Raw genomic sequence first — 14633 nt, 5'->3', positions numbered from 1 at the left:
CAAAACAGGGAAGCCACAGGACGGCCGGCAGGGGAGGGCAGTTGGGTGGGACCAAGCCTGCAGGGGAGGGAGGGCAGTTAGGGGTGACCAGGCTGGCAAGGGAGGGCAGTTAAGGGTGACTGGGCCAGCAGGGTAGGGCAGTTAGGAGAGACAAGGCCTTCTGGGGAGGACAGTTAGGGGCAATTGGGCTCGCAGGGGAGCAGTTAGGCATCGATCAGGCTGGCAGGGGAGTTGTTAGGGGCAATCAGGCAGGCAGGTGATGGGTTGGGAGCCAGCAGTCCTGGATTGTGAGAGGGATGTCTGACTGCCCAGTGGGATCAGGCCTAAACGGGCAGTCGGACATCCCTCGAGGGGTCCCAGGTTGGAGAGGGTGCAGGCTGGGCTGAGGGACACACCCCCCATGCATGAATTTTGTGCACCGGGCCTCTAGTAGATAATATATGCAAATCCAATATCAAGCCAGCTCAGAATTTTTTTGAAGATTTAGTTGGAATACTTTTGATTAAACCTGGTATATATTTCATTATGGAATGTTTTAAAGATATCCTATATAAGGTGGCTGCCTATGACCAGGCCAGCAGTGGGGTTAGTGAGGGACGACCAAACAACTGAACAAGCAGGCTGCATGGGGTGACCAAGCAGGCACAGGGGTTGTGATGGGTGACCAGGCTGGCAGGGGGGGCAGTTGGGTGTGACCAGGCCAGCAGGGGGGTGCAATAAGAGGCAACCAGGCCGGCAGGGAGCAAAGCAATTAGGGGCAACCAGGCCAGCAAAGGGGGACTGTTGGGGGTGACAGGCCAGCAGGGGGGCAGTTGGGGGTAACCTAGCATGCAAGCAGGTGAGCAATTAGGAGCCAGTGGTTCAGTATTGTGAGAGGGATATCCGACTGCCGGTTTAAGCCCAATCCCCGGGATCAGGCCTAAACCAGCAGTCAGACATCCCCCGAGGGGTTCCAGATTGGAGAGGGTGCAGGCTGGGCTGAGGGGACCCCTGCTTCATGCATGAATTTTGTGCACCGGGTCTCTAGTATTTCATAAAAAACTAAAGAATCTTTATGGGCTCTATTCATCAGAAATGTTATATCATCTTTCCCTGCTAAAGATATATATGTGCATTACTTTTATTTTTACTTTTCCTATTTAATCCATAATAAATTCACCACTTTCCATATATGTCAATGTAATATTTTGCTTGCAATGAGCCACCATCTATAATTCCTATATTTTCCTTTACTAAAATTAGATCCTCACTCACAGAGAATGTTACACTTTATGAAATTATGCAAGTCTAGTAAATCTCATCTTCCTACTAAATGTCCTGAAACAGCTTTGAGATTTACATTCTGATGTCAAATGTTTCTTTAACTCCTCCTTAGCATCAGATGGGTAGGCTGTTATTTAGAAGCATACATCAAATAGAGGTAGAGACTAATTAAACCAAAAATTTATTTTTTATGTTTCTTTATTGACTGATCTATAAAATTTATTTAATATGCTTGCTACACATTATTCTGGTCCCTAAAATACCATACATCCTAATTTTGGGGGGGACTGCTGTTTAGCACTTTTGTCAAATATATTGAGGTAAAGAGTAATAAAATCAGTATTTAATCTTTGGCTGGTGACCTGTCAGAACTATTTGCCTTCAGGAAAGTGTGATTGAAACAAAACTAACAATCAACTAAAAGCCCTAAACTTCAAGTTCCTTAGTGTGAAGTAAAAATTTGAGATAAAAGTAATTAACTCATTTTGAAAGTAGCAGTGGATATGACCTCTGTATTTGGTCTTGATGGTAAGGTTTCTCTATGGTAGGACCACTTGTGAAACCAATAATTGGACACAGATTTATTATGCCTTAGAGCTTTATAATTTGAGATCTCAAGACATAAAATTTTGATATGACTGAAACATGGTCACAATTAAGGCCTTTAAGCCATCTTAGTTCAAAAGTGGATACAAATAAACATCTCATAAAACTGAGGTGAGAATGTTACAGAAACCCAAACTATGCTAACACCTTACCTTTAAAATGTCAGTATGTCTGTTATGAATGCACAAGTAGCTTTAGTGCAGCATACTATCTAATGGAGCCATCTTTTAAGGACTCTAATTAGAAGTTACAAAAAGCCAGTAACTCTGCTTATGAGGCTCCAGAGGCTCATTTATAGTTAATCTGTACAAACAAAAGCCAACCAAAAAGTTGGCTACCATCTTAAATAAATTTTACACATTATTATCTTAGTTGGGTGGATGACATGCATTCAAAATGCATACCTTTAAATTTTAAAAAAGATGATGATGATAAAAATTAATGATATTGTAGCTTGTAACTTAAATAATCTATACTAATAATAGAGGAATGTGCAAATTGTCCAGGACACCATCACAGTAACAGTAATGACCAAACAGCAGGCTGTGTAGGACAACAAGGCTGGCAGGGGGAGCAGTTGAAGGCGACCAGGCCAGGCAGGCAGGTGAGCAGTTAGGAGCCAGCGGTCCCTGATTGTGAGACTAAACCAGCAGTTGGACATCTCCCGAGGGGTCCCGGGTTAGAGAAGGTGCAGGCTGGGCTGAGGGAACCCCCCCCATCCCGTGCACAAATTCTGTGCACTGGGCCTCTAGTGATCATATAATGTTTGTTGCATAGAGGTCATCTGGCTGGCTGAGATTTATTTTTACTTTTAAGTATGCTGAGCTATTTTTCTATTTTCCTCTCTAGATTAATGTTATAAAATGCATGAAAAATATTTTGCCTTTTATTTTAATTCTTTTCTAATTGAGAAAGGATTCAACAATGCAATTTGAGATATTATGAACTGCATGAAATTAAATATATTTATTGTCTTCTGTTGCTATGTAGTCAATATTTTCAAGAAGTATAAAAGAAGGTAAATAGCTTTAGTGGTGCAGTTCAAAATTAGAGATTTCTAGATAGAATTTCCCACTTAGTGAGTCTATATTTCACTGGAACAAATCCAAGTGCCTGGACTTCAGAGTACAACATCTGGCCATAAGAAGATACTACTAGATAATGTACAATGAATATTTCCTGCATCTTCTGTATGAACATATTACTGTATCTGATACCTCAGTACCTAGCAAAAACAAGCAAAACAAAAACAAACAAAATAAACTGTTTTATTCAGGTTGTTGATATATAAGCATCATTATGTTCCACTTCTTATACTTTCAGCTACTAAAATTATAACCAAAGTTGTAGAACCAAAAATTAAAGTGATTGAAGGCAGTCTTCAGCCTATTATCAAAACTGAAGGTAAAAATCAATGTTATACATGTTTGCTTTTACTGTGAGAAAAGCCCATATAATAGACTGATTTCTATGAATGTATCTACATTCTTTTTTAAACTAACATGCTAAATATTTCTATACAAATGGCATGCTTATGTTATTGAAGAATAGGGAATGTAAATTATTTCACAGAGTGGATTGTGCAGTTCTAATACTTTCAGTACATTTGCTTGTTCTGGACTGAGAAAACAGTAGTTTCACATGAACCTAATGAGCTATTGCATTAGCATTAGTACCCAGATATTCACTAAACAAATAAACGCTGAGTATTTTTGCTGCAGTTTGATTCCTTCAGAAAATATACTCTTTTTTTGCAGCTTCATTTCCAATCTCCCCACATGGATCTCTTTTATACTATTACAAAAAACTCTTCCAAAAAGTGCAGGCATTTTTCATCCAACAACTTAAGAGAGTACAGAAGTTGTACATTGATAAAAACTTAAAATTACAACCATACATAATATATTTTGAAATAGAAGAAGGAATAAATAGCTGGTGCAGTGAGTCAAATCTTAGAAACCTTAGTTCTAACCCTGAACTCATATGTATGAGTTAAACATTTCTCCTGACGTTTCAGACTAGAACATTAAGCACTCACTTTTCTCGTTATACTTACTGTCTATGTGAGCCAGCTTCAATACCTTTGCGCCACCTTTATCTAATGTATTTTAATTATTACTAAGAGTCAGACCTCAATAAAATTTCATTTCCATGTCTAACCATCTTAATGTGGTGACTTGACAAATGCTTATCTTGACAGCCATTTATAATTTCTTGCTCTAAAATGATACTGATATTTCCTTCTCATTGTTTGCACTTTTGAAGATATATAGATGATTATTGAATTCTCACTAAATAAATTAGACTCCAAGATGTTTCTTATTTTAAAAAATAATACTTAACCAAATTTCAGAATAAAGAATAAATCAATGGAAATTCAATTCAATACACATTTATTGAGCATTTCTTGTGCTGGTTACTCTCCTAAATGCTGGAAGTAAATATGAAAAAGAAATATTTTTGATGAAAAACCTTGCCTTCATAGAGCTTCACTATAAAGGATACTTCTGAAATATCAGTTTAAGTTCCTTTAAAGAAATGTTGAGTCAGATGATTTATTAACTCATTTCCTATGCTTAAACACCTTAAGTGTACTTTACCTTTGAAATATCTATACTTTAAAAATCTGGCCTTATGTTTTGATACTCAGTACTCCTATAGATCGAATATCATGGTGTGAAATATTTATTGTTTAAAATAACTATACTTTTGTTTTCCTCATTTTATTTTGTTCTAGACTATTTAATTCTGGGTAATTGAGAATTTCTGGACAAAGCAAATAAATCCTTTCAAAGTTAAGCAAATATAGTTACCCTCAGCTGTTGAAGGTTGTTACAGAATAAGTTAAATGTACTAAACTTTATTTTTCTTCTCCTCTATGAAATAGTCTTGATTAACTAATTTAGTAATCAACTTTCTAACATTCAAAATTATTTTCTACTGAAGCAAAATCATTTTGCAAGTCAAATACAACGCATTTAACTTTTGCATTTGAAGGACTGTTTATTACTTAGTAAATTTTTGCATCATTCACATATAGAAGGTAAGTACTCAAATTCTTTTAGCCATAAAGCCTGAAATTTAGTATCTTAAAAGTAGGCATATATTTGGGATTTTTAAATGTTCAATCTTATGCTCACTGGATTAAAAAGTGTAAGATAGTCAGTAATTAAAATTTAATAAAGAAGTAGTAATAGACGATCTCAGTATGGTAAAATAACACTAGCAATAATTAGAACAACTCAAACTTGTATATACTATATGATTCACAAAATATAGTCACATATTTTAGGTGATCATACTTTATAACTACGAATGAATGGGTGTATTTACAAATCAATTTAAGCCCTCTTACAGATGAAAGTAATTTTAATAGAATACCAAATACTTCCTAATTTGAAAAAAATGGGAATTGTTTAAAACTAAATTCATAAGTCCTGAAATCACTTTCATGTTTGAGTAACACCAAATGTTGAAATAAATTTATCGTCCTGGTAAATTTAAAGGACTACTTAACATGATAATTTGTTTCCTAAAACAATGTCTCAGGACCCACAATAACAAAGATGAAAATTGAAGGTGAACCTAAATTCAGACTGATTAACGAAGGTGAAACAGTAACTGAAATAATCCATGGAGGTGCGTTATGTATGTTTCCTAGTGCCTAGTTGGGATTTCTATGATTATTTTAATCACAGGAATTGGTTTAAATATATTGAACATCTGATGATTCCTCTTGGTTTTTGTTTTATGTAAATCATGGGAATACTTTTCTCAGTTATGGGTTCTTATTAATCTGTCAAATAAAATATAAATGCCCTTTAATTGATCTAGTTGGAATTAATTTAACCATTAAGCCACCAGGTTCAACAAAACTGTCATTATTTCTCTATATGCAGTGATGATTGTGAAATATAATGATGACAATAATTTCAACAAAAGGACATATTGGACTTAGAAGAAAAAATCCCATTGTATTAGACTGACTAGTAAGCCACTGTTAAGATTGCCATAGAGTTCTCATTCTAATAATGTAGAACTCTCTGGATTCTCACTAAATACTCATTCCACAGTCAGGAAACAAATATGACATGGAGAGTTAGCTTACTAGATGGCCTTTGCCCTTACCCAAGATTCAGGACACAATTATGAGTTTTCAGACATCTGTTGATCTGAATTTATTTGAGTTGTGTTCCCAAAATTATTGTAGTGGAATCTTGATTCTCAAACTTAATTCATTCCAGAAGGCTGTTCGAGAAGCAATTTGTTCAAAAACAGAATCATTTTTACTGATTAGAAAGAATTAAATTGAATTAATTCATTCTAGACTCCCAAATAATTCCCTGTTGTATCCTTTCTTATATAGAGTACATGTCTAATGTACTATTTATTCTATAAATAAACACTTTTTTCCTTAAATTTATCAAACCACCCCCTACTAGCCTTAAAGGAACCACTTTCAGCACTCATTCCAGGGGTGTCTTTCAGGTCAGTATACAGCATCTTCCCTTTTCCACAAATCATTGCCTCTGAAATGCTAGCACCAGCTAACTGCTTTTTCTTTATACAAATCAACAAAAATATTTCTATCTCTTCAATTGCCTGAGATCATTGTTTCATGAGCACTTTCACACCTTTAGCAACACTTGATGGCCTCTTTATATTTTAAAATTGTGCTAATTGTCCATCTAGCCAGCAACAAAACAACAACAAAAATATTCCCAGCAAATTTCCTGAGATGTTAACAACAGGAGGTTTTGTGGTAAACTGACTCATACTCTCACAGTCTCTCATTTGTTTGTAACTTGAGAGATGTTGTTTGTTTGTTTTTAATATATTTTTATTGATTTCAGAGAGGAAGAGAGAGGGAGAGAAAGAAAGATAGAAACATCAATGATGAGAGAGAATCATTGATCAGCTGCCTCCTGCAGGCCCCACACTGGGGATCAAGCTGCATCTTAGGCATATGGCCTGACTGGGAATCAAACCGTGACCTCCCGGTCCATAGGTCGATGCTTAGCCACTGAACAACACTGGCTGGGCACTAAGAGACGCTTTTTGTCATGCTGATATATCAGCATTAAAGGTTTGTTAGGTCAAGAACTGAAGTTTTGTTCACAATCAAGACATTTTTCTGTGAATTTGGTCAAGAACCAAATTGTTCGAGATGGGAGTTGTCTGAGAACTGACTTTTGACTGTATAATTAAATTCCAAATGGTATTGTTTTGAGAAATACATTTACTCATTAAAATGTCTAGCTTTTGACACCATGAGGTGACGAATCAAATGCATTTTTCTACCCCTAATTTCAGAGCCAATTATTAAAAAATACACCAAAATCATTGATGGAGCGCCTGTGGAAATAACTGAAAAAGAGACAAGGGAAGAACGAATCATTACAGGTAATCTTTAATTCCATAGATGTAACTGTTCCTTGGATTATAAAAATCAAACTACAGTTAATCCTAAAATATCTCTATAAGAATTATTATATCCTGAAAACAACAATCATAAAGAATATATGCACCCCCTATGTTCACAGAAGCATTATTTACAACAGCTAAGATTTGGAATCAGCCCAAGTGACATTTAGTAGATTAATGGGTAAAAAAGTTTGGGACATTTACACAATGGAATACTATGCAGCAGTAGAAAAGAGGGATCTCTTATCCTTTGGGACAGCATGGAGGGACCAGGATAGAATTATATTAAGCAAAATAAGCCAAACAGAGAAAGACAAATATTACACAATCTCACTTATTTGTAGAATCTAATGAACAAAATAAATTGACCAATATAAGACCTGAAGCATAGAGGCATGGAACAGACTGACATACCTTGGTGTGGGGATTAGGGACATGAGAAGAGATAAACCAAAGAACTTATATATACTTACATGAATAGCTCATTGACAGGGGCAATAGGGGGGTGAAGACCTGGAGGGATGGGTAGAGGCTGGGAGGAGAGAGGTAAATGGGGGGAAAGTGGAAGACATCTGTAATACTATCAATAATAAAAATATATATTAAAAATATTATTAGAGAAACTGTCATTTTCATGGTGGTTATTGAAGTAACTATTTTTTGGCAGATATAATATTATTCTAAATGTATAATCTATGTTTTCTCTGAGTTGGAAATTTGTAGACAAATCTATAAGAATTTGTTTTTATTATGTGCTTCATACACATTATATAATGTATTAGTATATCCTAGAACCAAAACCATTCCCTCTTTTGGTTTTCCAATAATCTTAAGATCTACACATATACATATCAGAATATATGCAAGTATGTATAAAACAATTAATAATTTCAGTAAACCTCTGTATCAGTCTCCCACCAATAAATTAGCTTAAAATTCTGAATACAACTATTCTATAAGTATTTGTTTAAATGAGTGATTAGCAACTATGGCCCATGCCGCCTACTCATGTAACAAAGTTTTATTGGAATGCCGTGTTAATTCATTTATATAATGTCCATGAATATTTTCACACTGTAGCTACTAAGTTGAATAGTTGCAACACAGGCCATATCACCTACAAAGTTTAAAATGTTTACTATCTGGCCCTTTACAAAGGAAGTTTATCTACCCCTACATTATTCCTATTTTTTTATTGTCTTTCCTTTAGGTCCTGAAATAAAATATACTAGGATTACTACTGGTGGTAGAGAAACAGAAGAAACTCTGAAGAAATTGTTGCAAGAAGGTCAGCATACTAAAAAAAATAACAATATGACTTTACCTAAGCTGTCTGTAAAGACTAATCTTTGAGAGGCTTTATATGTGTTTTTTATTTTATTTTATATCATTTCTTTGTTTAAGTTCTATACCAACGTAAGAGAAAAAAATTCAAATATATAGAATGAAGCTTAAATTACAGTCACATTGGTTGTTATGTTACATATTTGAATATATTGTTCAACAGATTTATAAGGAAACAGGTTTATTAAAAAACAGCACTAAAATCTGAGAAAGAACCAAGTGTTGGTCTGGAATTCATTGTTGGGCAGATGTGTTTATACCAGGTCTCCTGTCTTCTTGCTACATAAACCAATTTCTGTTATAAACATGTACCCTCTCAGAGGTCACCAAGGTCACCAAACTCATTGAAGATGGTGATGATCATTTACTTGAAGATGAAGAAATTAAAAGACTCCTTCAGGGAGGTTAGTAAAAAAGAAACAACTAACCCGTTAACAGGTGTGTTGACTGAATTCTTCAACTTTTTAAAGACTGAGCGTTCACAATTTTTTTTAAAGATGGGATCATGTGTTATCTTAACAGACTGACTTGTTCAATGGTAGTTTAATTAATATCTATAAATTATAACTACTTTAAGCAGTCTTTAAAAAGTATGGTATAAAGCTTGAGGAGCACTGAATATCTTTTTGCTTTGATACACATAATTATAAGGGTTTTTTAAGTATATGAAAAGGGGAAAGTTTTAAAATTGGTAGTTATTTGAACAAACCCAACTTGACATATATTTTATATTTTAAAAAATGTATTCACTGCTCCCACAACAATAATACAAGGCGTGTTTATGGAATCTTTAAGCTCATAGATCTAGAAAAAAAAAAACAATGCATTTAATAATTTTCTTTCCTAAAACTACATTCTTGGGAATGTGTATCTGTTTCTTCTAACAGTCTGTGTGATAATCTATACCTGGGAATGCAAATTATTTTGCATATAATATTAATCTTAATCTTTAAAGTATGGAATGTTCTGTCTGTGGCATTAAAAGGACCTACTTATAAAGGCAAAAGAGAAAAATAAGAATTCAGAATCTTGTGCAAACTCTGAATAGTAATTATTTGAAGAAATAGCAATGCCATAAATATAATGCAGATAATTTTTATTTGAATAAATTAATTTCCAGTTTATTTCATTAAAGATAAAATGTTGACAGGTTGTTTTAGAGAAACAAGTAATTAAAATATTATAGAAATATCAAATATTCTCTTTGAAATATACTATGAATTGAGAACATTTGAGAATGCTTAGCCAAAGTATGGTCCAGATGGTTTTTCCTGTTTAAATTTTTAAAAATTGTATCACTCTACCCAAGAAAATATAAATTATCTTGGGACCATGTATAATGATTGCTTTTTTATTCCTTATTTTAATACAGGTAAAAATCTCTTATATAATGTTAAAACTGTTCAGCAATAGTAAAAATAAATATTTTTATTCAAACAATAATTGAATTTCCCCTCAATAGAAAGATATGTATCTAAAATATGTAAGATTTCCTTTCAGACAGCAGAGGATATGTGACACAGCCAAAGCTCTAAAGAAATCAAAGGTTTCTGTAAGATCTAATACAGAATTCACTCATCCACCTCCAAAATCTTAATAATCTGCAAAGAAAATATATTCATTTGAGTGAAGAGGCAAAGACATTTTGAAGATTAAATTAAATTCTTTTTTTTTATTTTTTAGTCCTTGCCACACTAAATAGCATTGTAGAATGACAGTATTTCCTTTTTTTTAAATGTATCTTTAGAGAATGAATCAGTAGCTGTACCTGTGTATATTGCTTTGATTTATTTAAACTTAAACTTTATGTTAGTCTGTTTTCTTTTCTTTAATAAAGTCCCATTAACAAGTCTATTATAAACAATTAATTACATTCTCAAGAATAGCTTTACTCAAGAAAAGAAGATAACCTGCTGCAAGACAATAATATTCTATTTTTAGTTAATAGACTCTTCCTTAACTCCTGTTTCTGTTAATTCCAGAGGTTGATTCCTTTAGTTTCCACTACATGGTTTCTCTACATACCTATGAAGCATCAGTTTCCACTATTCCACACCATAAATTTTTATTAAAACATTTCCAAGGTTTTTATTTTTATTAGTATAATCAGTATAGTTATTAGTACAAATCTGAATATTGGTTAGATATGCTAGTTATTTTTCCATTCCTGTAAAATCATTTGGTCATCTCTGAATCACAAGAATCCTCTTACCTAGAACTTAAGAGACACTGACTTATAAAGAAGCTGGTATTAATAACAATTAGGTCATGCCCAGCCAGTGTAGCTCATTGGTTGAGCACTGACCTATGAATCAGGAGATCACAGTTCGACTTCTGGTCAGAGCACATGCCTGGGTTTGGGGCTCAATCTCCAGTAGGGAGCATGCAGGAGGTAGCCGATCAATGATTTTTTTTCATCATGGATGTTTCTATCTCTCTCTCCCTCTCCCTTCCTCTCTGAAATTAAAAGAAAAAAATAGGTCATGCAAGACTGGCTTTTTTCCTTTGAGAATCCCGAGATAATTGGTCTATATCCAAACTCTGGTCCTTATCTCTAAGCTTAGAGTTTTCTATTTGAATTGTTCATATTGTGGTACATTTTGATGAATTGGGTATCAATCACTGAAGTCATGACTAAGTGGTCCCCTTGGGTACTAATATTATGATTTTTCACTAAAATACATTAGATTCCTTAACTAAAAAAAAATGTTCTCACAAAATGCATAAAGTTTTTCATTCTTATCTTAGGCAGAACTGCATTTACCAAAAGTACTAAAGTAATTAAGGAAGAATATCAAACTATGGAGAAAGGAACCAAAAAGGTCATGGAAGGTTTTGACAAATCTGACTATATAACCTGTAAAGATTTATGGCCTTTTTAGACAATAGGGAATCGGGTTGTAGATCTGACTTCCAATCTGGGCTCCAACTCTAACTTAAGTTAGCTGATTTATTTATTTTTTGTCTTGGTTCCTTCTTCTGAATAGTGGGGCTAGTAATGTTACCTACATCTAAATGAGTTAATATATGAAAAATGCTTGGAATAATGTTCAGCACATATGAGCTCCCAGTAATGCTAACTAGTATCAGTATTTTGGTCAATTAACATTAACCTGGTCAATATAGTAATATTTTACACCCTATTTTAAATTTCCAAAGTAATAGTCACATACAAATGCAAAAATCTCACAAATAATTGAACTGACATGCTTTGCATGTTTCACAAAACATGTGGTAGAGAAAGGGCCTTTGTTTGTACCATTTTGCTTCTCTAAACATGCCCTGTTACAACTCTCATTCAGTTTGAAATAGCAGAGTGCCCCAGGGAGGAACTCTGATTCTGTGCACTTCATTTACACTTTTTTCTAGATATGTTTGTTAGCCATGATGAACACTTATTTTGATATTGTCATACCAAAATAGTAATGAATTAGAAAATTAACTAACTGGATGTTCATCAATTGGATGCTATCAAGTGAATAGAAAAAAAAAATCCAACTGTCAGTGCTAATTTTGAAAAGAAATGTTGTGAATACTTCTCTGATCTTGTTATAAATTGTACAATAACCTATTTGGAATTTAACAAGTCCATTATAAAAATGGTCTTATTCACTATTCAAAGGTTGGATCACATTTTTTTCTTGACAATATTTATAAGATATATTTTGCTATCAAATACTTTTAAAGTTAAGAAATTTATCAATTGGAACATATTCTGTAAATCAGACTTTCCTATCTCACATAAACTTTACTCCACTATCCAATTTAAGGAAGTTTTCCACAGTTCTGTATTTTTATTATAACACTAATATGGTGTTAAATCATGTACATCATATATTCTGTGGAAAGGAAAGACATGTTGGAAATCTGCCACATAGAACTAAAATTTGTAAAAAGAAATGTAAAAAGTTTCTTTTTACTTGGTGTTATATAGCCAAAATTACTGTTGGTGACAGGTTCATGCCTTACCTTTTATGGAATACTAGAGGCCTGATGCATGAAATCCTTGCAAGGGTAGGCCCTTGAAACCATCCCAACGGCTGCTGCCTCAGCCCCCGCAGCCCCAGCTTCGTCTGGAAAGTCCTCCAGAAGGTCATTCTGCTGTTTGGCCATTCAGGCAATTTGTACATTATGCTTTTATTATTATATGTTAGAGACTTTATATATGCATGTATATTAGAAAAAGTTTGACTTAATTATCTAGTATAGATTATTTATAAAAATCAAGAAGTCAAAATTTGAAGAAAATATAAAGGTAAGCTGAAAAATGAAGTCACTGTAGGAACCTCTGTGATCTCAAATGATCAACAACAAAGTGAAAACGGGAAGTTAGGGATTAGGAAGATGGCCACTGGCAGGAAGGTAGGGAGGGAGAGTGTGAGAGCTCGAAGGAGCGATAGAGTGTGTGGACATGTGTGGTGTGTATGTGTATGAGCTAGGGACAATTAGACTCTGCAGGTCTTCCAAGGGGCTGCCAAACCAGGCAGTCTTAGGCGGCGGAGCCCCGCTCCCAGTGCAGACACTCCTGGGTGACCAGTGCGGGCACAGAGAACACACCATCTTAAGAAACAGAGCTACTTGAGACTAGGATCCTGGCCTCAGCACCACCCAGTCTGTTCTTAGATGCAAACTAGGACCCTGCAGCCACTGGGGACAGAGACCTGCGACCACAGCTACAGACCCACAGACACCAAGAATCCAGACATCCCTGCAGCAGATTTCTGTGAGTAACAGAGCCCATCCTCCTCCCAGCAGGCTTGCAGGCAGCACCATAGTAACTGACAGACCTGCCACTCACACAGCATGTGCAACTGCAGGAATTTAAGCCTGAGAGCTTGCAGAGACTGGGAACCTGTTCCCTGTTCCCCGCAGCACCTCTGCAGGAACTTGAGTCTAGGAGTGCTCAGACACTGGGAATTTGTTCCCCACAAGGCAATCAGGCAACCAAACCCAAAGCCCATGGAGGGCAGTAGTGCCGCCAGACTTTGATTCTGGGCAAGCGTTCACTGAAGTCCCCCAAGCTGACCAGGACCCCAATTCTCCAGGCTGGAGGCAGCACTAAGCACCAGTGACTTGACTCTGTTTCTTATCATGTGCGCCTGGGAGCCCTAATTACCAGTGCATTCACACGAAGAGCCAGCAACTCCAATTCTTGGTGCATGCGCACACAGGGACCCTGAATCTCAGCGCAAGGATGAGATATTGGATTCTTGGGGAAATCTGACTCCTGGCACATGCTAGGGGGCTCCGATTTTCAACACACTCCAGGAGGTTCTCTGTTTCAGTGTGGTGCAGGCAGGGTCCCTGATTGTAGGTGCGCACACAAGGCCACCTGAGTGCTGGTAACTCTGACTCTGGGTGAACCTGGTTCCACCAACCCACGACAGTCACACATCTTAGTGTCAGAGCTCTTCAGTAACACTAGGGTGGTGCGAAGTTCCCACTGCACATGGCCCAGGCCCACGCAACTTAATGTTTGAACTTTCTGGTGATAGTCAAAACGGGGAGACGACACAATACCCAGAGGAAAGAAAATGAGGAGTTGCCAAGAAAGGAAATTAGTGAAATTGAAGCATGCAACATGACAGAAAAAGAATTCAGAGTAATGGTTGTACAATTCATTCACCGGATGGATGAGAAAATCAACAACCTATGCAAGAATCAGGAAGAAATGAAAAGTGATATAGCTACAATCAAAAACACCATGGAAAGTTTCAACAGCAGACTAGAAGAAGCAGAGGACCAAATTAGTGAGTTAGAAGATAAGGTAGAGAAACAAGCTCAATCTGAACAGTAACTGGAGAAAAAAATTAAAAAGCAGAAGGAGAGCCTAAGGGAGCTTTGGGACAACATGAAACGAAGTAACATACACATAATAGGGCTGCCAGAAGGACAAGAAGAGCAGCAAGGATTAGAAAATCTATTTGAAGAAATAATGACAGAAAACTTCCCAGATATGGGGAAGAAAAAAGTTATATAAGTACAGAGAGTCCCAG

At 35.6% G+C, this 14633-nt stretch overlaps 1 protein-coding gene across 6 annotated transcripts in view; it reads left to right on the top strand.

Moving 5' to 3' along the window:
- POSTN (periostin, osteoblast specific factor) overlaps positions 1 to 14633 on the top strand; it is a 49041-nt gene that overhangs the window by 28466 nt on the left and 5942 nt on the right. Inside the window, exons 17-20 of one of the 6 annotated variants that reach the window (XM_006761407.2) lie at positions 5419 to 5508; positions 7183 to 7272; positions 8504 to 8581; positions 12727 to 12729. In XM_006761407.2, coding sequence (XP_006761470.1) covers positions 5419 to 5508; positions 7183 to 7272; positions 8504 to 8581; positions 12727 to 12729 — 261 coding nt within the window. Of the gene's footprint in view, positions 1 to 5418; positions 5509 to 7182; positions 7273 to 8503; positions 8582 to 8957; positions 9042 to 12726; positions 12730 to 14633 lie in introns of all 6 variants that reach the window. The other 5 variants (XM_006761406.2, XM_006761409.1, XM_006761408.2 and 2 more) reach the window with 5 other exon arrangements.

This window comes from Myotis davidii, unplaced genomic scaffold, assembly GCF_000327345.1.
Source record: "Myotis davidii unplaced genomic scaffold, ASM32734v1 scaffold318, whole genome shotgun sequence".
In the NCBI taxonomy this organism is placed as follows: Eukaryota; Metazoa; Chordata; class Mammalia; order Chiroptera; family Vespertilionidae; genus Myotis; species Myotis davidii.
The sequence above is the reverse complement of the archived record's forward strand: the minus strand, read 5'-3'. Positions and strand labels throughout refer to the sequence as shown.